Genomic DNA, 20,152 nt, shown 5'->3' on the forward strand with positions numbered 1-20,152 from the left:
CTTTTGATACTGGGAGGGGGGGAAATTAACTTATTTGGCAAAGCTGTCTTTTTTATTTTGGGGGGGTTTTGTTTTGTTTTTGTATTTGTGAACAGGCACTGATGTCATTTTGTTTTAAGACAATTACAGTTTCGCAACCAAAATAAACTATTTTAATGTGTGATGAGATGGCTCTGTGTCTCCATGTACAAACTAACCTCACCTCCATGTCCTCTCAGAAATTTCAGGTGAGTTAAACTGCTCCTGCCATAGGAAACTCCTGGTTATTCCACTAGCAGGCATTCTAGTCAAATATCTCCCTACTCTCAGCAGGAGGCTCAGGCCCCCTTCATATCCTCCCTTCTTCTACATTCATTGTCTTCCTGCAACATCCTAATGGGACAAACCTTTTACCAATGACAGTTTTTCCAGGAGCCCTGTGAGCTGGGTGAATCATTCCAGAGGCAAAATGGCATTAGCCTCATCTATCCCTTTCCCAGGCCAGCTCCAAAGCTCCAGACCCCAGTTAAACAGTGTCTAGCCCGTTCTCTACAGTTTCCCAGCTAAAAAGTACCTTTTCTAGTGGTAAATGGCATTTATTTCATGCTGCAAAGCCCATGCTGGCTGCAGCTGGCTGAAGGGAAGGGGACATGGAAAGCCTGGCTGAGGACATGGAGTAGTGTTTGTCCCAGGGCAGGTGAGAACTGCCCTCACAATGTCTTTACTCCTGGGAGGACACACAGCATCTCAAACAGCAGGTTTGCCCCCAGGAGGGCTGTATTGCCTAAAATAACAAGACAAAAAAAGGAAATCTGTGTATATCCAACAGCTTTCACCCACAACCACCTGTGCCAGGCACTTGTCTTGCCCTCAGGCATCTTCAGACTCACCAGAGACATCGTACATTGGTGCGACTTCCACAAGGTCACACCCCACTATGTTCAGACCTTTGCAGCCACGAATAATCTCCAAAGCCTAGGGAAAAAATGGATTTGGGATCAAGAAACACATCTGACCTAGCAGACCGGTCCAGGCTCTGCTTTCCCCATCCTTATCACTATGAGGAAACACCTCCCTAAATTTCCACTTTGCTGTGCTGGTGAAACGACCTCCTTTAAAGGGAGCAAAAGAGCCCTTTCCCCCTGGGCAGGGCAGCGTGTCCCCTCACCTGCGCAGGTGTGAGCCCGGCTATCTCCGGGGTGCCGGTGCCCGGGGCGTAGGCAGGGTCCAGCCCATCGATATCGAAGCTGATGTACATTGGCTTGTCCCCCATCTGCGCCCTCACCTCCCTCATCAGCGGCTCCAGGGACTTCATCCAGCACTCCTCAGCTGGGACCACACGGAAACCCTGTGGGAGCACAGACACACAGGCACCTGCTTAGGGAAAGGGGGGAGATGAGGAGCATCCCCTGCCCTGCTGGGGAATATCTACCAGGAACAATCCTCATTCCAGGGCAAAGCTGCAGAAGTGCACCTAGAAACACCTTCCACTCCCCACACACACTTTCTAACTCTCCACTCAGCTGACACTCAGTGAGCCGGGAGTGCTTGTCCTGCAGACAAGTTGCTGGCATGGAACAAGAGGCAAAACATGCATTTATTTCCCTGCTGAAGCCAAGTAAATATTACTGACGTGGTATTTATGGCAGGGGGAGCACACAGCGGATCAGTTTACCTGTTCCCAGCAGTACTTGTGGGGATCGGGGTCATAGGAGGAGCCTCGGATGCCAATCTGTACCACGCGGCCGCAGTCCAGCAGCCTTTCCTCCACACAACGCCGGAACGGGCTCCCGTGGTAGATCTTCTCCCCCAGAGCCGTGTCCCCGGTGTCGGTGTGAGCATCCACGTGCACCAGTCCCACGGGACCGTGCCTGGTCGAGACAGGGTGGCCGCGCTAGTCCTGTCCCGTGCATGGCAGCTCTGCCAACAGCAGGGACAACAAACCAGGAGCCTTGCTGAGGCTCTTTCCCAGGTCCTTTCTCTCCATGTCTAGATTAGAAACTTACTTTGCCACCAGGGCCTGCAGGATTGGGTATGTTATGGTGTGATCTCCACCTGCAAGAGGGGAATACACTACAGAAGCTGCTCCGTGCTCATTACTTTTGTTCCCAAGTAATTTTTTCCCTCTTTGCATTTATCCTGTACTTATTTATGCAGGGCTTCATTGCCAAAGGAAAACTAACACTCCCGTGTGCAGGTTGCTTCCTCTCCTGGGTCCTTTCTTCTCTTGGTCTTCCTTCTAGGAAGGACCAGATATGCAGGACTGCCAGCAGGGACAGCCTGTGGAGCAGGACCCTTGATTAGGCTTATAAATAAGACATTTGATCAGCTTCTGAGGACAATCTAACTGGTGACTTGCCCCTCGTTACTCCACACATTGACTGCCTTCAGCGATGCCAAGCAGTAACAGCTGCAAACTTGAACACGCACCCAAATCAGGCGTCATGCAAAGCCTGGTGCTCGCTCAGCTGGAGGGACACAAGGGACAAAACCTGCTCTTGCTTTGGGTGCTGCTCAACAGGACACCAAAAACACGTCACTGGTTTTATTTACAGACTGACTCATCCTCCTCATTTTTGACCCAAAGGAAGAGGCATCACAGAACATTCTGTTCAGCAGAGAGCCTGTGAATTTACCCACGATACGCCACAACAGCCCAGGCAGGAGACGGATCCATTGCTCACCTCCAGCCAAGCCTGGATTGAATGACGGGAGGAGTAGAGGGATTTTGACGGACCCAGGACACAGTGGCAGCACAGGGAGACACATGCTCCTTACCCAAGGTGAGTGGCACACAGCTGGAGGCCACGATCTCCTGGTAGGACTCCCGGATGAGGCGGCAGCTGTCGGGCAGGTTGTAGAGGTTCACGTTCACGTCCCCGATGTCGGCCACCCGCAGGGAGTCGAACGGCGCCGCCCCGGTGCTGCCGTTGTACCTCCTCACCATCGCCGACTCGGCACGGATCTGACGTGGGCCAAACCTGGGCGATGACGTGGCTGGGAAACGCCACCAGGCATTGTTCCCAGCACCCCTCTCACCACAGGAGAGCTGTGCCTGATGGCCAGAGGGAAGCATGAGCTTCCCCAGGCTGGCCCTTACCTGGCTCCCGGCCGGTTGGATGTGCCTGTATCCAGCGGGACACCGACAAACGCCACGTCCAGTCCCTCCGCAGACGCCTGCATTGGAAGCCTCATCATGGAGCAGACCCCCACAGGCCGGGCCACGAGCAGGGCACTGGGGGGCGCGTTGAACTGCGAGCTCCAGCAGCTGGGGGCTCTGCTCCCTGGGACCAGGGGCTGGAGGAACCCTGCAGACACACTGGCTGGGGAGCTGGAGGCGGCCAGAAGGGTCAGAGGCTGCAGGCTGTGGTGTGATGCAGTTACCACAGTGGTCACGGCTGGCTTGGGGGCACAGAGCCCAGCTCCCCGGGGCAGCAGCTGGCTGCAGGCAGCCCAGAGCAGAGGCCTCATCCTGACCCACACACTCCCACCCTCTCTCCCACTGGGAATGCAGCAAGGCATGCTGTGGAGCCCGTTCCCAGCTTGGGCAGAGCACCAGCTGTCTCTGCCAAGCCTCCCTCCCAGGATCAAAGTGCACCAGACACTCCACTGCCCGGGGAAGGGCAGAAATCCAGCCCAGCCTCCACATTCACCCTCCCAGCCACCCCCTTTCCCAATGGCAAAGTCCTGGCAAACACTGGGAACAAACACAGCAGTGAGGGGCAAGAGCCTGTGCAGGGATTAGTGGGACAGGGTGAGAGGGACATGCTGGGATATGTCCCAGTTTGCTCCCCTTGGGCATTTGCAGACAGACAGCACGGCAGCGTTTGTTGCATTAACAGCCTATACTTTTAACCTGCACAAAAGCACCCAGAATGCTGAAAAATCATAAAAATGTCTCATTAGCGGAAGGCAGAAGGGAAAGAAAACAAAAGGGAAGTTTGACCACAGCAGGACCACAGGGGGACAAAATGCAAGCAAGAGGGGAAGCATTAACAGGGATTTAAGGACCAGAGGGACAATCTGCAGACAAGCATTTTAGACCATTTTTGAGGACAGAACTGAAACAGTTTCCAGGGAAAGCAAGTTTCCAATGAGTGGAGTTCATTAGTGCAGATAAAACCCTGGTTGGGCAAATACTAACACACTTGATACTGGATGGCTCCAGCCCCTAATTCTGCTCCCTACTTGTATAGAGACTGGACCTGGGAGAGAGAGGGAAGGCACAGGAATGATGTTCATGGCAGAAAGAGGGCTTAGAGATCCACCACACAGCAACAGCATTTACTCCTCAAACGGCTCCACAGAGTGTCCAGAGTATCCACGCCAGACCTAGGCACACACAAAGCAAAGGCAGCAGAAACATACTGCAAGAGCTCAGTAATGTAAGAAACAGCAGCACACACTTTGGTTAGGTTAGATCAATGTTACAAAGGTCTTTTTTTGCAGCTTTCTCCCCCAAGAGCTCTTTTCCCCTGATTCCTCAGGCTCTGTGCTCTTTGCTGCACTGGAACACTGTGCAAAACCCTGAGTGCAGGTTACCCTGTGATGATTAGGGGTATCAGCCACTGTCATCCAACTAGAAACTGCAGGAGCAGACTGATTTATCACGCAGGAGGAGTACGAAACACATCCCCACAGCAAGGTCTGTCCCTCTTTGGGAAATTTCCCTTGGAGTAGAACACCATGTTCCACAGTTAGCACTGGAAAGAGCTGAATTCGTGTTTAAGACACCCCAGAACCAACGCTCCACAGCCCAAATTGGATTGAGAGAACCCACACAGCCACAGCCACATTAAATCTTTAATTTATTGTGCAACAAGCGTAAGTAACTTTCTCCAAGTTCCTCTAAACACAATTATAGCCATGAAATTGAATGCTGTTTCATAAACACGGCTGTTGTTATTTAAAGATTGATGTTTCCGTCCTCCCCACCAAAAGAGATTATTTCATTGAAGGAAACGCAGGTAACAGAGCAGAGCATCACACTAAGCTCTTTAAGCAGAGCTGCTGCCCAACCTCACTTTGTTTGGAGCATTATCCCTAACTGGAGAGTCTGACTCAGCCTTGGACCCTGGGGCAGCCACCGCCACAGAGCTACAACAGTTAAGAACAACGATAAGTGCGATTTGAGGATGATGTGCTTCCACTATCCTGTGTACAGCTGCGAGGTTTTTAGTGCTGCTGACGTTCATGTTACCAGGCAGCACCTCATCAGGAAGTTTTCAGGCTGTCATTTCACAGCTCAGAAGAAAATGAGTTTCAAACCACCCTGGTTACCTCAAGAACAGAGACTGCAGGTCCCTTTGTCAGCTTGGATTTCTGTGTGTTGCTTAAATTGTGATGTTTCTCTGTAAAATGCAGCCAGACGGTGCCTCTTCCCAGTCATCCCTCTGAAAGGAATCTGCTTCACTCAACACACAACTTACAAGTCAATTAATTCCCAAATGGGAGCAAAACCAACCACATTACCTCTGGACACCTGCAAGGTCCACACTCCCTCCCCTCCAGAGGGTAAGGAAGCAAGGGCATCTCCTCTAGCAGGAACAGAAAAGCAGCGTGGTTAACACTTGCTAGAGAGAAACTCAAGCTCCTAAGCACAGGCCTGCAGCTTGTTCCCTAAAGCACTACAGGACTGCAGACAGACAGAAAGGACAGGTTCCTATGTGCCTTTAGAAAGTGCCATTTATGTGGGATGCCCGTGTTCCAGGTGGTTCCTTCACCCAGATTGGCTTCTCCAGGCCAGCAACAGGAATATTGCTGCCCAGAGGTCTTCAAACTCGAGGTTTGCCAAGAAGCACATCTTCACTTTGGTTTCTACCTGGCTCTTCTCCGCCAGCCTGTTGGTGAGCAGGGTGGCTGCAGACTGGCAGAGCAGCCAGGCAATCATCTGGTCAGGTTTCAGGGTCCTGGATGCTACAACACTGTCACCCCAGAGGCTCAGGTGCAGCACGTTTGCAGCCACTCTCGCAGACAACCTCTGCAAGAGGAAGGGGAGGGGAGATAAGCTGATCCTGCTGCACTCAGCCACCTCACCAGCACGAGCATTGGCCCCTCCCAAACTCCCTGGGGCCCCACCTAAGGCAACAGCCTGTGAATTAGAAAGCTCTTTGAGACTATTACTGTATATATATAATGTTGTGTGTAACCCTCCAATGAGAGGTCTGGTCCTGACACAAACATCTCCTGAAATGATTCATCACCACTCAGCAAAGACCTTTTTGGCTTTGATCCTTACGTTGTCCTTTGATCCTGCAGTGAGATCTGGACTAACCCCAGCACGCACAGCCCTCCAAGGCAAAATGATCCACCAGGGATACTCCCAAAGAGGATATCTTGAAGGCAACAGCTTCTTACCTTGTTGGGATCTCTCTGAAGCAGCATCTTTATCACCTGCTTCACCTCAAGGGGCACGTGGTTGGGCAGACTTGGCAGCTGGTCCTCCCGGTAACTTCGGCTTTCCAGAGTGGAGTCCCCGTGGCCATAGAAAGGATTGGCCAGGCCCAGGATTTCATAGGCAATCGCTCCAACTGCCCAAGCATCAGCTTTACTGTAGTTGATCACCGTGCCTGGACCAGGTGATGCTGTGATCACCTGCCACAGAGAGGGGGCTACTCAAATGAACAGCTCGAGTGCAGCCTCTGTGCTGAAATTCCACTTTTAATGCTCAAACATGCATTTTCCATGTAATAAACTTAGACACTGAACCCAAAGTTGGGTTGCATCTGAATCTATGCTGTAAATATTCCCAACTGGTATGCTCTAAGCCTCTGGCACTGCTCAGCCCACTGGGATGCTGAGAGGAGTCTGAACATTGCACAGAGGCTCTAGCTGTTGCCCCTGACCAGTATTCCCAGAGTTCCAAGGGCTATCTCCTGTTGGAATTATGGAGACAGGAGACCTGCAGATGAACAACCAACACCACGGCAAGGTGCTCCAGCAGACAGTTAAGGGTGTCTAGGCTTTTATTATTTCTTATCATCAAAGAAATAAAAAGGAACTGTAAATAATTTTGCAACCACCTTGAACTTCAGCCAAAAGCTACTGTTGCAACACAAGGACTGTTGCATAAAATTCTTAATAGTTACATGGAAAGGGACCTGAATAAAGACTAAAGAGTAAATTTAGGGGAGGGGGGAGGGAAAAGCTGATTCTGCCGTTAACACCAACTGATTATGTTTCACCTGTTAGAGCTCAAGGTGTCTATTTGACATAGTTCAGCACAGATGTTCACCAAGCCTAACTCAAGGTAGGGCACAAACCTCCTATGCCACCAAAACTTTTAGCCCCAAGTGCAGGACAAGCAGAAAACCAGCACCACAAAGCACTGCTACGGAGGGATTTACCTCAGGTGCCATAAGGCAGCCATTGCCACCCCGATCCACGTAGGAGCTGGTGAAGGGCAGCCTCAGGCCGATGTTTTCATCTGCCAAACAGCAGCCGAAGTCAGTGATGACCAGCCAGGGACAGCCAGCTGTGAACAACACAGAGCTGCCAGAGTTAGGGTTACGTTTGGGAGGACCTGGCAGCACCAAACACCACATCACATCAACACCCAACTTGGTGTCCTCTGCAAACTGACTGAGGGGGCATTCAATCCCCCCATCAACATTGTGGGTGAAGACATTCAGTAGAGTAACCTCATCTAGTGGGAGGTGTCCCTGTCCATGGCAGGGGGGTGGAATGAGAAGAGCTTTAAGATCCCTTCCAGCCCAGGCCATTACATGATTTTATGATTCTAAATCCTGAGCACTGGGGAACAGAGGCTGTCACCTCTTGGGCCAGTCTCCAGGAAGGCAGGGTAGATTCCAGTAGATTCCAGTGATCTCTCTGTCTCTCTCCCTGATACACTTCAACCAAATTCTTTCACTCCTAATCACACAGACGTGCCTGCCTCCTATTGCTCCTGCTGATTTGAATCTCAATCACACCAAAAAAGAGCTCAGGTAATTAAAACTGCTGTTAGAGGCTGACAGGAGAACACGTTGGTGAAAATGCTGCATGCCTTCCCTCCCAACCCATCTTTCATCATTCCAGGGTGCAGCACTATTAACCTGGCCATGGGGTGGGATTTTAAGAGGCTCCCTGTATTCTTTGACTTGGGAAAGAAGACAGAGCCAAGAGCCTGAAGCAAAAGCTCCTGCAGCATCCCAGTGTGGTGTTCCTGGATGCTCCAGTCTATGCTGGCTGTGCTCATGTAATCCATCATCTCAGCAATACACTCTGTCCATGTTAATGATGCAAAACCTCAGGCACAGACAGGATCGATGACTTGCTGCAGTCATAGCAAATACTAAGCTAAAAACTAAACCTGAGATTATTCAAAAGGTTTGATGCTTCTTTCCCCAAACACGCAGCCGGGTGAGACTTCCCCGAATGCCAATATGACCGAATCACTTCTGTGAATTATCTGGCATTTATCCTCAAGGATCTATGTACCAGAATCAAATTCAACCAGGATGTTGTCAGACTTGAGGTCTCTGTGTGCTATTCCATGTCGAACAAGGTGGTCCACGCCTTCCAAGAGCTGTAGAATCATCACTGTGGACAGGCGAACATCCGGAGTGTTCTCCTGCAGATACTGGTGCAGCGTGAAGGGGTAGCTAGGCAGAACAAGGGGAAAAAAATGGGAATTAGCATCCTGGAGGCTTATCACTGGCAACCTCATTACTTATTCTACTCCATCTCTAGCAGTGTGCTCAGACTAGGGGTGAAGTTCAGGCTTAGAAGGGGAGACAAATGGGGACAAACTCCACATTTCTCACTTTAATTTGGGGTAATTATTAAAAAGAACGGTTTGTCTTCATTGTGGAAGCACAGTCAGAACCTCAAGGACTTGGAACAGGTCCTGGGAGGCATTTCCAAGAGCATACTCTGCTCTTTGGCAGCAGCCCAGACCCAAGCTTTGCAGGGACAGAGTGCCCAAGTCACATTAACCAGCTTCTCTCCACCTACTTCTTCATCACCAAGAAGAGTGTGCGGCTGTGACCGATCCCTCTGGGGTTCAGGCTCAATGGAAGGACGTCAGGATAGTCAGCAAAGGCTCCAGGCAGCAAAGGGACAGAGGATGTGAACGCTCTGATCACCTGGATTATATTCGGATGAGGTTGCAGCTTCTTCCTCCCAAGGACAGGTTTTCTGTGCAGAGGAAAGACACCGCAGATTGCACCATTCTCAGTTGGTTCTGATGGATCCCAGGCACATTGCTGCTCTTGCTGAAACTACTTTTCATTATTATGGCCTGTTCTCCACACCAAAGGGTTCCCCAGCAGTGAGCAAACACGTTTTTTCTGCACTGGAAGACTCAGCAGAGGGAGATTAAAGCTGCACAGGGTGGATTACAGGACTGCATATTAAGCAAACAGTCAGACATATCCTGGAATCCATTCACTGAGCAAGAGCATGGGCAGCAGTTTCATGGCCCATTTCCCAACCAGCACCTCAGCCCAGCGTTTCCCAGGTAGATGCAGAACACCCACAGCCCGTACGGACCCGCTGCAGCAACGGGCATCTTCCAGCACCTTCTCCAGAGCTCAGAATCCACCTCGGTGCCGCCCACAGCAAACTGAGCTAACCAAGGTGTCACAGGGGCTCTTCTGTAACAGGATTTCCCTATTCACAATGGCCAAACAGGAAATAAGGTGTTTACCTGCACTACAAACAGAGCTTTGATAAAAACCCTCACACATAACAGGCAGCTTTCATTTTACTCGAGCCCCACTAACCCTTCCATGCTGCTAACAAAGGCAGAGCCAGGCACAGGCTGCTTCTCCACTCAAAAAGAGCTACAGCAGCTCTAGAGAATAACACCCAAACACAATTACTTTGTTAGATGTAATAAAGGTCAGCTTCACACTGGGAGTATCAATTTAGACCCTCTATTTTATGGCACAGGCAGGAAGCTCTCCCTGCCCTGAAAAGCAGGTTACCTATTTGTCTGCAACACAGATCTCTCATCCCCTGAATGTCAAATATCCCTTTGGCTGCTCTACTGCATTCCCAGCCAGCCACGGGCACAGCATTCATTATTCATTTGTATTGGCAGCTGGGATGGATTTGAAATTTAAATCAGACAATCTGGGCTGTGGACTCCATTGTTTCAAATGGAAAAAAAAAATTAAAAAGATGCATTTCTGAACAAAAAGATAGCTAACTTGAGGTAATTTAGAAGTTTCCATGAGATTTCCTCCCTTCATGCTGTTTGCTCACTTCCCACTCAGGTCAAAGAGTACAAACTGAGTCATTTCCATTTTCCTTCTCACCAGTCTTCCTGCACTAAAACAGTTTGAACCTCCTTGTCCAGCACCCATTTTACACCAAACCAGTTCTCAAACCTCACAGTCAAATTGTATTACAGTGAAATAATTTAATGTTTAATACACTCAAACTGTTACCGACTGCAGCAGTGCAATTAAAAAGCATCACAATACAAATTTAAATGGTGTTTAACCAGTGGCTCCTCCAGCCTTTACCTCGGCAAACGCCAACACAGGTCAACACAGGGAAGCTAAGACACAGCCACAGCCACCCACTAGACCCTGGTGAGACCCCAAATGCTCCCAAATTCTTGGTGCACCTTCCAATCCCCTCTGGACCACACAGTTTAGCACTGCAATTCCCTGCATGCCAACAAACTTAACAATCCCTAGGCTTAACTGCTTTCAGCAGCTATTCTAGAAAGCCCTGTGCACCTTTTTAACAGTACAAATTACTGCAAAACAAATCAAGGGATAAAATCAGCACCTTGCCACCTCCATACCTGCGGCCAGAGACAGCTCCATATTCCCCGGACAAGGCAACGCCTGTGGCTGGGACGAGCTCTCGGCCCATGGCATCAAGGATGGCTTCACTCGAGGAACCAGCCTACAACAACAATCACAACCCAGGTTGGTTTCAGCTCCGAAATCAACCGGCCCCAGTGCAAGCTGAAAACAGATAGTCCTGATGCTGGCACTGCGTCTGGAGCTGGAACGACTAAGACCAGATTCCAGGACCTCCCTCCCTTGAAAATCAAGGAAGGCAACTGACTACTTAAAGAGTTCACTAAGGGAGGCCACAAGGCCTTTATTTGCAGAAAGAAATCTATTTGTCACTTCAAATGCATCCTTGACCATCAGCAATCCAAACTACACCTTAGAACGCACTTTCAACTTCCAAACCCAAGTGGAAGAGCCCACAGCTAAATGCCAGGGTACTTCTGGAGCCCAAGGGATGGCAGATGTTGGCATTTTGAAATATTGTCTTGAAATATTTACTTGTTGCATCAATGGGGAAAGCCACATGGATTTTTTTAAACATGGAAGAGCCACATTGAGGAACTGGATCACCAGTCACCCAGGCTGGGAAACACTGGAGCAGATCTGGGACAGTCACCTCACAGCAAAGGGACACAGCAGGCAGGTTACTGTGCACCCTGAGACCACTGACTCTTCAGGAAGAAAACCCACCTCTGTCCTGACACTGACAGGACACCAATTCCTAAATCACTGGCAGCAATGGCTTTCCCCTTCTTAGACCTTTCCAATAGAGCCAGGCTCAGAAAACCTTTTCTTCCTAAAACATCACCTCCATATCCAACAGCAGCAGCAGCTCTCAGTGCCAATTCCAGAGGATGATGAATGCTAATTACCTCGCTCTGGGACTCTTCACTAACACTCAACGTCTCCAGTGTCACCTACCAACAGCTTTGTCGTGACACACTCATCCTGCACTCCATAATTAGCACTTTCAACACTTCAGTATTAAACATTCCAGCCAGAATTCCCCAGCAACAGACACGGGGGATTCAGCGCCGACTCCTTACCGAAATGTTCCACATCATTTTGATAGCTAAGGGGAAAGCCCCTTTTGGTTGGTGCTTCACTACAGGCTCCTCTTCAGCTCCCTGGGAAGCTGAGGCACGGTCCTGCTGCAGGGCTGGGAGAGGGCTGCTCTCCACAGGATCCCGAGGAGTGGGACAGAAGGGAATAGCTGCTTCGTACACAGCGGCGCTGCAGCCCTTCCCGATGGGCTGGCCAATGAGATACTCCTCCAGCTTGAAGCCCTGCCAGCGGAAGGAGCTCAGGGGATCTTTCTGTGGCTTGTTCTTCCCAACAAACACGGTCTGAAAGGAACATGAACAGAAAAACCCGCTCAGTTATCCCAGACTTCCCAGCGAAGGAGAACTTAGTGTTTCAGTGGTATTATACGTCCTGGTGGAATGGTCCAACCTGAAAGTCTCAATCAGACTCTAACCACTGGGCTCAAATCACTGTAACCACGTGAAAGATCATCTGCAATCCATATATTTTTGTGTGATACAATTTACCCCTAAACCAGTCTTTTCCAAAGGTGCCCTTTTCGAGGGAAGAAGAGAAACCAGGAGGGGGAGTCATTTGCCAATCTAGAATATAAATATATTTTGCCCAGAGAAGCCGTGGCTGCTCCATCCCTGGAAGTGTCCAAGGCCAGGTTGGACAGGGCTTAGAGCAGCCTGGGATAGTGGAAGGTGTCCCTGCCCATGGCAGGGGTGGAAAGAGATGGGCCTTGAAGTCCCCTCCAGCCTAAACCATTCCATGATTCCGTGGTTGTGTACAGAAAAGTTTAACTGAACACTTCTGAAAACAGATGCATTATTACACTTTTCTCCCTTTCCATAAACAAATCAGGCAAACAGCATTTAAAAGAAAATCCAATTAAAAGCAGCAACAGGAAAAACAATGGCCTTTTTGTGGCAGTCGACTGTGAGGGCTGGTTTGAGGGAGAGTGAATCTATGATGGGAGGGAGCTGGGGGAGGAAATCAAGAGATGTGGATAAACAACACACAGGAGGCTGTTCTGGAGTTTCACCACAGTTCATGATCCTACAGGTCTGGTGCTGCCCCAGCTGTCACCTGAACTGATACAGACAAGTGGCCTTCTCTGTGAGCTGCAGCCACAAAGCACCGGTGACACCCTAGGGATGTGTCATTGGACACAGACCAGGGACAGCAAATGGAACAACCCAGCAAGGACAGAGGAGAGCAAGGATCTTCTTCAGGAGAAACTTCAGGGAACGTGTCTGCTGGTTGGTGGAGCAGGTGACAGCTGGCTCTGAGCACCAGAGGTCTATTTTTACCCAGGAAGTAAGTTCAGTACCATCCATCCCCCGTGCCCTGCCAGCACAGCCTGGCCCAGCACCACAGAATTCCCATGGGGATCAACATCAGTGCCCTGGGACATGAGACCCCCATCACCAGGGCCCCGACCCCCTCCCTCTGTGGAGGGACAGGGAGTGAGGGTCCCTTGCTTTTGAAAGTGGTGGCTGAATCACCCTGCTTTAGGGTGATGAAGCGCTGCTGAGTGAGAGGCAGGACCCTATTTCTGGGGAGAAAGAGGTGCCTGAGGGCTGCTCATTGCAGCACCCCCCACCTTCCTTGGGAAGGCGTCTGGGGGGGCTCCCCAGTGTGCCCTTCAAAGGGACTGTCAGGGGGCTCCCCACAGTAGTGATCCCCCTTCCCTTCACGAGGGATGTCTGCGGGGCCACATAAAACAAAGCTCTCCTCCTCTCCAGGGGTGTCTGAAGGGCTCCCCACAGCAGTGACGCCCCTCCCATTGAAAGGGGGCATCTGAGGGGCTCCTCACAAGAATCCCCCTCCCCTTTATGGATGATGTCCAAGGGCAATGACCCCCCACTACCCTCAGTGGGGGTGTCTCAGGGACTCCCCAAAGCAAGGACTCCCCTGCCCTTCATAGGCGGCGCGTGTCTGTCTCCCCACAGCACTGACACTCTGCGACGTTCATGGGGGTGTTCAAGGGGCTCCACACATCAAGGACCACTCTCTCTTTCATGAAGGATATCTGGAGGGCTCCGACCTCCTGTGCCCTCCTTGGGAGGTGACTGAAGGCCTCCCTCCCAACAAGGCCCCCCCTCCCCCTCACGGAGAGCGCCCCAGGCGCTGCCCAGCGGGATCCCCGGGCCGCTTCCCACCTGGATGTGGCGACACGCCGCCTCAGCCCGGCGCTGCTCCTCCAGGCGCGGCTCCACCAGGCCCAGCGCCATGGCCAGCGCCAGGCAGACGCCGCCGCGGCCCCGCCGCGCAACGGCCGCCAGCCCGCCCGCCGGGCCGCGCAGGAAGAGGCGGCGGGCGGCCGGCAGCCAGGCCAGCCAGGGCCGCCATGGGGCGGGCGGCGCGGCGGGCGCGGGGCCGAGGCCGGGGCGGGGGTCGGGGCGGGGGGCGCGGGGCGCGCAGGGCGGGCGGCACCGCGGGAGGAGCCGCAGGGCCCGGGCCAGCAACAGCCGCACCGCCATGGCCAGCGCGTCAGCGCGAGGGGCGGGGCCCACAGCGGGCCAATGGCGAGAGGCCGCGCCCGGAAACACGCCCACGGCAACGCGGAGCCACGCCCACCGGGACGGGACGGGGACGGGAGAGAATGGGGAGGGAATGGGGCAGGGAATGGGGCGGGAGAGAAGCAAGGAATGGGGCAGGGAGAGGGGCAGGGAATGGGGAGGGAGAGGGGCAGGGAACGGGGCAGGGAATGGGGAGGGAATGGGGCAGGGAATGGGGCGGGAGAGGAGCAAGGAATGGGGCAGGGAGAGGGGCAGGGAATGGGGAGGGAGAGGGGCAGGGAATGGGGCAGGGAATGGGGCGGGAATGGGAGGGAGAGGAGCAGGGAATGGGGAGGGAGAGGGACAGGGAATGGGGAGGGAAAGGAGCAGGGAATGGGGAGGGAGAGGGGCAGGGAATGGGGCAGAGAGTGCAGCATGGAAATGGGCATGGAACGGGGCAAGGAACAGGGCATGGAGTGGGGCAGGGAGTGCAGCGTGGAAATGAGCATGGAGACGGGCAGGGTGCGGGGCATGGGAGTGGGACAGGGAATGGGGCACAGAGCAATGGAGCAGGTGTGGAGTGTGGTACTGAGCAGGGCATGGGAGGGGACATGGAGTCGGGCATCAAGCAGGGCATGGAATGGGTCATGGAGCGGGGCACAGAGCGGGGTTTAGCCAAGGTAAAGCCTTGTGCAATGGAGGGCATGGATGCCACAGCTGGGAGTGCCTTGGCATGGAGCATGGCACTGCCCTGGGAACAGCCAGGGCACAGCCCAGTGTGTGGAATCATCAAATCACAGAATCAGACTGGTTTGGGCTGGAGGGGACCTCAAAGCCCACCTTGTTCCACCCCTGCCATGGACAGGGACACCTTCCACTATCCCAGCTTGCTCCAAGCTCCATCCAAACCTGGCTTCCAGAGATGGGGCAGCCACAGCTTCTCTGAGCACCCTGTGCCAGAATCCCTCCCTCCCCTGCTGCCCATGCTATGGGATCAGCCCCACAGCCAAGGCACATCCAGCCTCTCATCCACCAGCATCTCCAAGTCCTTCCCAGCAGGAGTGGTCTCCATCCTCCAGCCAGTACAGGTACTGAGGGGTTGCCCTGACCAGCACCCTGTGCTCGGCTTTGTTGAACCTCGTGAGGCCCTCAGGGCACATCCAGCACCCCCCAGCCCTGCCTGGGCTGCAGGACAGCCCCAGGACCCCACTCCCTGTGTTTCATCACTTGCTACAACTGCAGGACATAAACCAGAACTGCTTTTATTTCACTTGGGCATGGTAGAAATGCTCAACCCAGCGCTGGCTGGGAAATGTAATTAATTCATTTATCATTGTATTATAAATCAATATACGATCAACAAATGGCATTTCCCTGGAGACACAAAACCCTCCAGAAGTCCCCAAAAACTCCTTGTCCTCTTCTTCACCCCAAACAGAATAAAAGCAAGGAAAAAAAGCTGGGGAGAAAGGAGCAAAGGACACGGTCAGTGCAATAACCATCCTGTTCCAGCAATCCACCTAATCTGGATTGGTCACTAATTACTTCTGGGGCTGATGGACCATTTCCTTCTTGCTTTCACTTATTTTTAGAGCTGAAGAATCCAGCATTTTCCCAAGCAATGATTTTGCATTATTCAGGAGTGGTTTCTGTACCAAAGCCTGTTTGAGTTCTGCATCAAACCCATGCCCTCCCTTGCCTACAGGGATGTCTGGACACTTTTTTTACTAATAACAGGGAATTTCTATGATTTGATTTTGCCATTTCCTCGGGGCAAGGTGGAGCTGGAGTCTGCGAATCAACACTGAATTAGAAGATGAGCCAGAGGGACAGGCAACGTAACAGTATAAGCACATTTTCCACTCTGTTGTTCCCAAAAAGTTGCTTACAGGCTGAGAGAATCGGGGAAAACCATTGTCCCCTGTGCCTAAGGGCAAAGGCTGGTGATGGCCACGCTGCTCAGACCTTCTTCAGGTCCTCAGGGCCAAAGGAGAGTGGCAGCAGCTCCTCCAGCCTCTTGACGATGTAGGTGCCATCTGCTTTGGTCAGGTAGACATCCCAGTCTGTGCCAAACTGGAGGAAAAGAAAGAAGAGCCTGATGAGGGAGAAGAAGGAGAGAAGAACCAGCATTTCTTCCCCAAATTACTCATATACCCCTTTTTTTCAGGTTCACAGGGAGCATCCCCCTCTATTGCATGTATTTTGGATTGGCTTATCGGCATTACCTCCCCCAGAGGATATTTTGGGCTCAGATTCTGTGTTTTTACCCTACCAGCATGAGCCCCAGTGCCTCTGAACCTGCTGAATCTGACCCTCGAGCAGAGCTCTGCGAGACAAAAATATTAACAACCCAAAAATGGGCTGTGAGTGCTGGGGTTCCTGTGGAGGAGGGAGATGAGAGCCAGAAAGGATCTGTGGGAAACTCAGTTTTTGCAGGAAAACCCCCATTTTCAGGCTTGCCAGAGCAAGGACTCAAGGGCAAAACCCTGCACCTGGAAGGCGAGCTAATGAACACCCACCCAGGGCTGGAATATCCCTCTCCCGGGAGATAATGAACTTTGAGGAGGCTGGAGCCAGCCCTGGGGCTGAGGATGGGGCGTTGCACCCTCCTTGGTACCTCCAGGTGTTTTAGGGGGAGATGCCTGGGCTCAGGGGATGGTGTCTGGGATCAGGGAATGAGCCATGGAGCCCCACACGAGCTGTCACCTCTCTCATCACTTGTCTGCAGGCGCCACAGGGTGTGATGAAGTGGTCTCCCATGTCACTGCCAAAGAAGAAGGGCACAGCATTCAGTCCTGAGGTCAGAGGAGGGAAGAACACCTGCAGAAGACCCTCATGCCCCGAAAAATACAGAGCCATAACAGACTTGCCCCCCAGTTCCTCCAAAAATAGCATGCAAAAACTTTATTTCCCTCCTCAAAAGATGGGGCTGCCGCAAAAGAAGCTGTCCCTGAGGAGCAGCGGGGGTTCTCCTGCTGGCTGCCCATCCCATCCCTCACCACTCCAGCTCTCGGAGCACCCTCACCTGGCGATGGCCATGGCCTTGAAGCTGGTGTGCCCCTCGGAGATGGCTTTTTGGATGGCAGCACGCTCGGCGCACATCCCCAGGCTGTAGCAGGCGTTCTCCACGTTGCACCCTGCAGGGACAACCCCAGCATCAGCCACCTCAAACCCCACCAGCTCCTTTCTTCTCAGGGAATTGACAAAGAAAAGCCATTTTCCCTGCTTCCCCTATTTATTTTCCCATCCGCTGTGATCTTTGGCTCAGTCCAGGATGGCGGCTGCCAAGAGGCAGTGGGGGAGGACACACAACACCAGCACCCCGGGATGACCCCGCTGCACCCTCATACATGAGCCAAGGCCTGCTGGGGGCTCCCCAAAATCCCCGGGGGGGGTTCAGATCCCCATCTTACCCGAGAAGATCTCCCCGCCGGCGGTAAGCAGTGCAGCTCCCACCGGGAACTGGCTGTAGGGGCAATAGGCGCAGTTTTTGGCCTCCCGGCTGCGGCGCAGCAGGAGCTGGAGATGGTCACCCTGAGGCTGGCCCGGGGGGACAGCAGGGACCGGGTGCTGCCCGCCTCCCTCCATTCCCGCAGCCGCCTGCCCTGCCCGCTGACGCCGCGGTTAAATATTTCCTCGCCTGGAAAATAGGCTGGCCGGGACGCCGGGATAACGCCCCGGCAAGCAGCTGAACTCTGGGAAGCATCCTCAGGGACAGCCCTGGCCCCCAAAGCACTGTCTTCAGGGATTCCCACATCCTCTCCCTGCCTGCTGCCTCATTTTTTCCAATTTCTCTTGTTTTCGTTATTTACTTCCTCCTTTCTCTGTCCCAGCAGAACATTTTTCCGCCGCCATCCCGGAGGTTTTTTTCCTCCTCAGTTCAAAACTGGTTTTGTGGCTCCACAGGAAAATGCCCTTAAATCATTCCTGGGGGGAAGGAACAACAGCTCCTGATCAGTGAGATAAAGAGAAATAAATTAATATGATTGAAAGCATAAAAAATACATATAAATATATTTTAATCATAAAAATTAATATTTCCCAGGTCTTCTAACTACAGGCAACAGGGGAAACAGGCGGAAGACACAGGTGGTCAAAAGCCCAATTTCAGATGCCCTCATGCTGGAGCCCAAATTCAGTTTGGCCAGTGCTTCCATGGGAATCAGCCCACACAAGGTAAAGGGCTCCCAGGTGATCATCAAATTGTTTTTTAATTAAAGATTTCTCTATTTTTTTCCCCTTGCCCAAGGAGCTTCCTGCCCCATTTTCTAGCTGCAAGGATGGTTGTCACAGCCCCCAGGGATTTATCACTGGGATTTTTGTACAGTTTGTTGGATTTTGGGAGGATTTTGGCCTTACCTGCTGGTTTTGCCAGAAAATCTTGCTGCTGGGTCGCTGCTGAGGAGCCACAACGGGCTGGGAAGCAGCATCCAAATTGGGAGTGGCTTCTGATGGGGCTGAAACTCCAGGAGCTGAAATAGAGTATGGGACAATGAGACCACCACAGGCATCCCAAGAAACCAAAGCTAGGATGCTGAGATCGGTATTGTCCAAGGGATAACCAGGAAACCCATCTCCCACACACTGCCAGGGTGCTTGTTCATTCTGGAACCCAGCAATGACAGTCCACTACTTGCCAGGGCAGTGAGTGAGAGGAGGGACTGGCAGCCCTGAACCAGCCCACAACCCTTTTTCACAGCTTTCAAGTGCAAATCCGGGTTGTTTCCCCCTATATACAATGTGGTGCAGAGTCTCCCTCGCCCCCCAAAATCTGGGAGAAAAAAGGAAAACCAGTCCTAGGGCAACTTGTGGGTGGCACTGTGGGATCAAACCAGTGTAGAGGGACACCACAGCCCCCACCCCTCCAACCCAAATAATATGGGATCTGTAAATAAAGAAGCTTTCAGGGTGGGTTCACACCTGCCCTCTCAATATGAACACCGAGCCAGTAAACACAATCCTCATCTCGAGTCAGCGAGGGCAAGAATAGAAATTATGAAAGACAGAGGCTAGCATGGATAGAAATCTTCCTCATTACCACTAATTCCCTAATTGCCATCTCCCCAAAACCATCCTTGCACTGGGAGCAAACCACACAGCCCATGTTTGCATCAGAAAAGCTGAAAAACAGACAAATTCATGCATTTTTTATTATTTTGGCTGCAAAAAACCTTCAAGGCTGTCAAGGCCGCGGCAGTGAGAGAGTGGGGCTGGTGCTGTCTGCCTGTGAAATTGCTATTTTAGGGTTGTATTTGCTTCACTCAAACTGCAGAAAATCTGGGAAGCTGCTATGAAATGGCTTCCCGTTCCCTGCAACACCCCACTCTCATTTTCTTCCCCACGTAGACTAAAAGTGGGGGCACGTGGTGTTATTTTACCCCTTTCTCCACCCCATTTTTCAATCCCAAGGCAAACAGAGCATCCCCAAACCTGGGGGTTTCCCTGCTTTGTGTCCAGATGGTAAGAAGAAAAAAAAAAAAGATGGAAATCAGGGTTTGAGCCAAAGGCACTGAATCCTGGAGCAGCCTCAGACTCCACTGCAGGGCTGAAACCAGAAATTCCCCCTGAGCTGTGCTATGGGGAAATAACATTCAATTTCTCCTGGAGAGCAGCTGTCCTAGGGCCTTGGCCAGAGATAAAAGCAACAGTTTAAAAGCCAGCTCAGCCCAAAAGGAGAGGAGCAGCAAAGAGGTCTGACTGGCTTGGAAATAACAGGAGCAAATGGGAGGTTTGGAAGAAAAAATGCCAGCAAACCTGCAGGATCTGCAAATCCTGGCACACACCCTTGTGCAACGTACTGATTCGGGGGGGTGGGGGGGGGAACCCCACCTTTTTGTCGTTCCAGTGTCAGAAGCCATCATCCGGCTCTCCCAAAATCAACCCCCC

The 20,152-nt window shown here is 52.1% G+C and overlaps 3 protein-coding genes across 5 annotated transcripts; all 3 read right to left on the reverse strand.

Annotated features, from left to right (window-relative positions):
* Positions 1-45: 45 nt before the first annotated feature.
* AGMAT (agmatinase) lies at positions 46-4,677 on the reverse strand. 3 transcript variants are annotated; one of them, XM_053963072.1, is made up of 8 exons: positions 4,185-4,677; positions 3,080-3,156; positions 2,758-2,976; positions 1,986-2,034; positions 1,655-1,850; positions 1,148-1,327; positions 870-954; positions 46-763 (listed from the first exon to the last, which is right to left on the reverse strand). In XM_053963072.1, exons 3-8 carry the CDS (start codon positions 2,924-2,926, stop codon positions 690-692), a joined length of 753 nt encoding a protein of 250 aa, XP_053819047.1. In that variant the 5' UTR covers positions 2,927-2,976; positions 3,080-3,156; positions 4,185-4,677; the 3' UTR covers positions 46-689. The 3 variants fall into 3 exon arrangements, with proteins under 3 accessions (XP_053819047.1, XP_053819046.1, XP_053819045.1); XM_053963071.1 differs by lacking the exon at positions 1,986-2,034 and having other exon boundaries at positions 2,758-2,960; XM_053963070.1 differs by lacking the exons at positions 1,986-2,034; positions 4,185-4,677 and having other exon boundaries at positions 2,758-2,960; positions 3,080-4,175.
* A 93-nt stretch (positions 4,678-4,770) lies between these two features.
* Positions 4,771-14,263, reverse strand: PINK1 (PTEN induced kinase 1). Its single transcript, XM_053963069.1, has 8 exons — positions 13,928-14,263; positions 11,783-12,082; positions 10,739-10,842; positions 8,935-9,117; positions 8,419-8,582; positions 7,326-7,453; positions 6,337-6,573; positions 4,771-5,959 (listed from the first exon to the last, which is right to left on the reverse strand). Exons 1-8 carry the CDS (start codon positions 14,246-14,248, stop codon positions 5,699-5,701), a joined length of 1,698 nt encoding a protein of 565 aa, XP_053819044.1. The 5' UTR covers positions 14,249-14,263; the 3' UTR covers positions 4,771-5,698.
* A 1,249-nt stretch (positions 14,264-15,512) lies between these two features.
* CDA (cytidine deaminase) lies at positions 15,513-17,895 on the reverse strand. The gene is made up of 4 exons (XM_053963075.1): positions 17,680-17,895; positions 17,292-17,403; positions 16,973-17,030; positions 15,513-16,339 (listed from the first exon to the last, which is right to left on the reverse strand). Exons 1-4 carry the CDS (start codon positions 17,852-17,854, stop codon positions 16,226-16,228), a joined length of 459 nt encoding a protein of 152 aa, XP_053819050.1. The 5' UTR covers positions 17,855-17,895; the 3' UTR covers positions 15,513-16,225.
* Positions 17,896-20,152: the final 2,257 nt, after the last annotated feature.

Source organism: Vidua chalybeata, chromosome 22, assembly GCF_026979565.1.
Source record: "Vidua chalybeata isolate OUT-0048 chromosome 22, bVidCha1 merged haplotype, whole genome shotgun sequence".
Lineage (NCBI taxonomy): Eukaryota > Metazoa > Chordata > Aves > Passeriformes > Viduidae > Vidua > Vidua chalybeata.

Bases quoted from the DNA above. Each gene is read 5' to 3' on its own strand.
- AGMAT (XM_053963070.1), bottom strand. From the start codon at position 3,628: ATGTGGAGGCTGGGCTGGATTTCTGCCCTTCCCCGGGCAGTGGAGTGT. The intron at 1,328-1,654 runs GTAAACTGATCC...GTGCTCCCACAG, and splicing joins ACAAGTACTGCTGGGAACAG to GGTTTCCGTGTGGTCCCAGC. The intron at 764-869 runs GTGAGTCTGAAG...TTGTTATTTTAG, and splicing joins ACCAATGTACGATGTCTCTG to GCAATACAGCCCTCCTGGGG.
- CDA (XM_053963075.1), bottom strand. From the start codon at position 17,854: ATGGAGGGAGGCGGGCAGCACCCGGTCCCTGCTGTCCCCCCGGGCCAG. The intron at 17,404-17,679 runs GTAAGATGGGGA...TTGTCCCTGCAG, and splicing joins CGGCGGGGAGATCTTCTCGG to GGTGCAACGTGGAGAACGCC. The intron at 17,031-17,291 runs GTGAGGGTGCTC...CTTCTTTGGCAG, and splicing joins AAGGCCATGGCCATCGCCAG to TGACATGGGAGACCACTTCA.
- PINK1 (XM_053963069.1), bottom strand. From the start codon at position 14,248: ATGGCGGTGCGGCTGTTGCTGGCCCGGGCCCTGCGGCTCCTCCCGCGG. The intron at 12,083-13,927 runs GTGGGAAGCGGC...TGTTCCTTTCAG, and splicing joins CGGCGTGTCGCCACATCCAG to ACCGTGTTTGTTGGGAAGAA. The intron at 9,118-10,738 runs GTATGGAGGTGG...TCCTCTGCACAG, and splicing joins GGAGCTGTCTCTGGCCGCAG to AAAACCTGTCCTTGGGAGGA.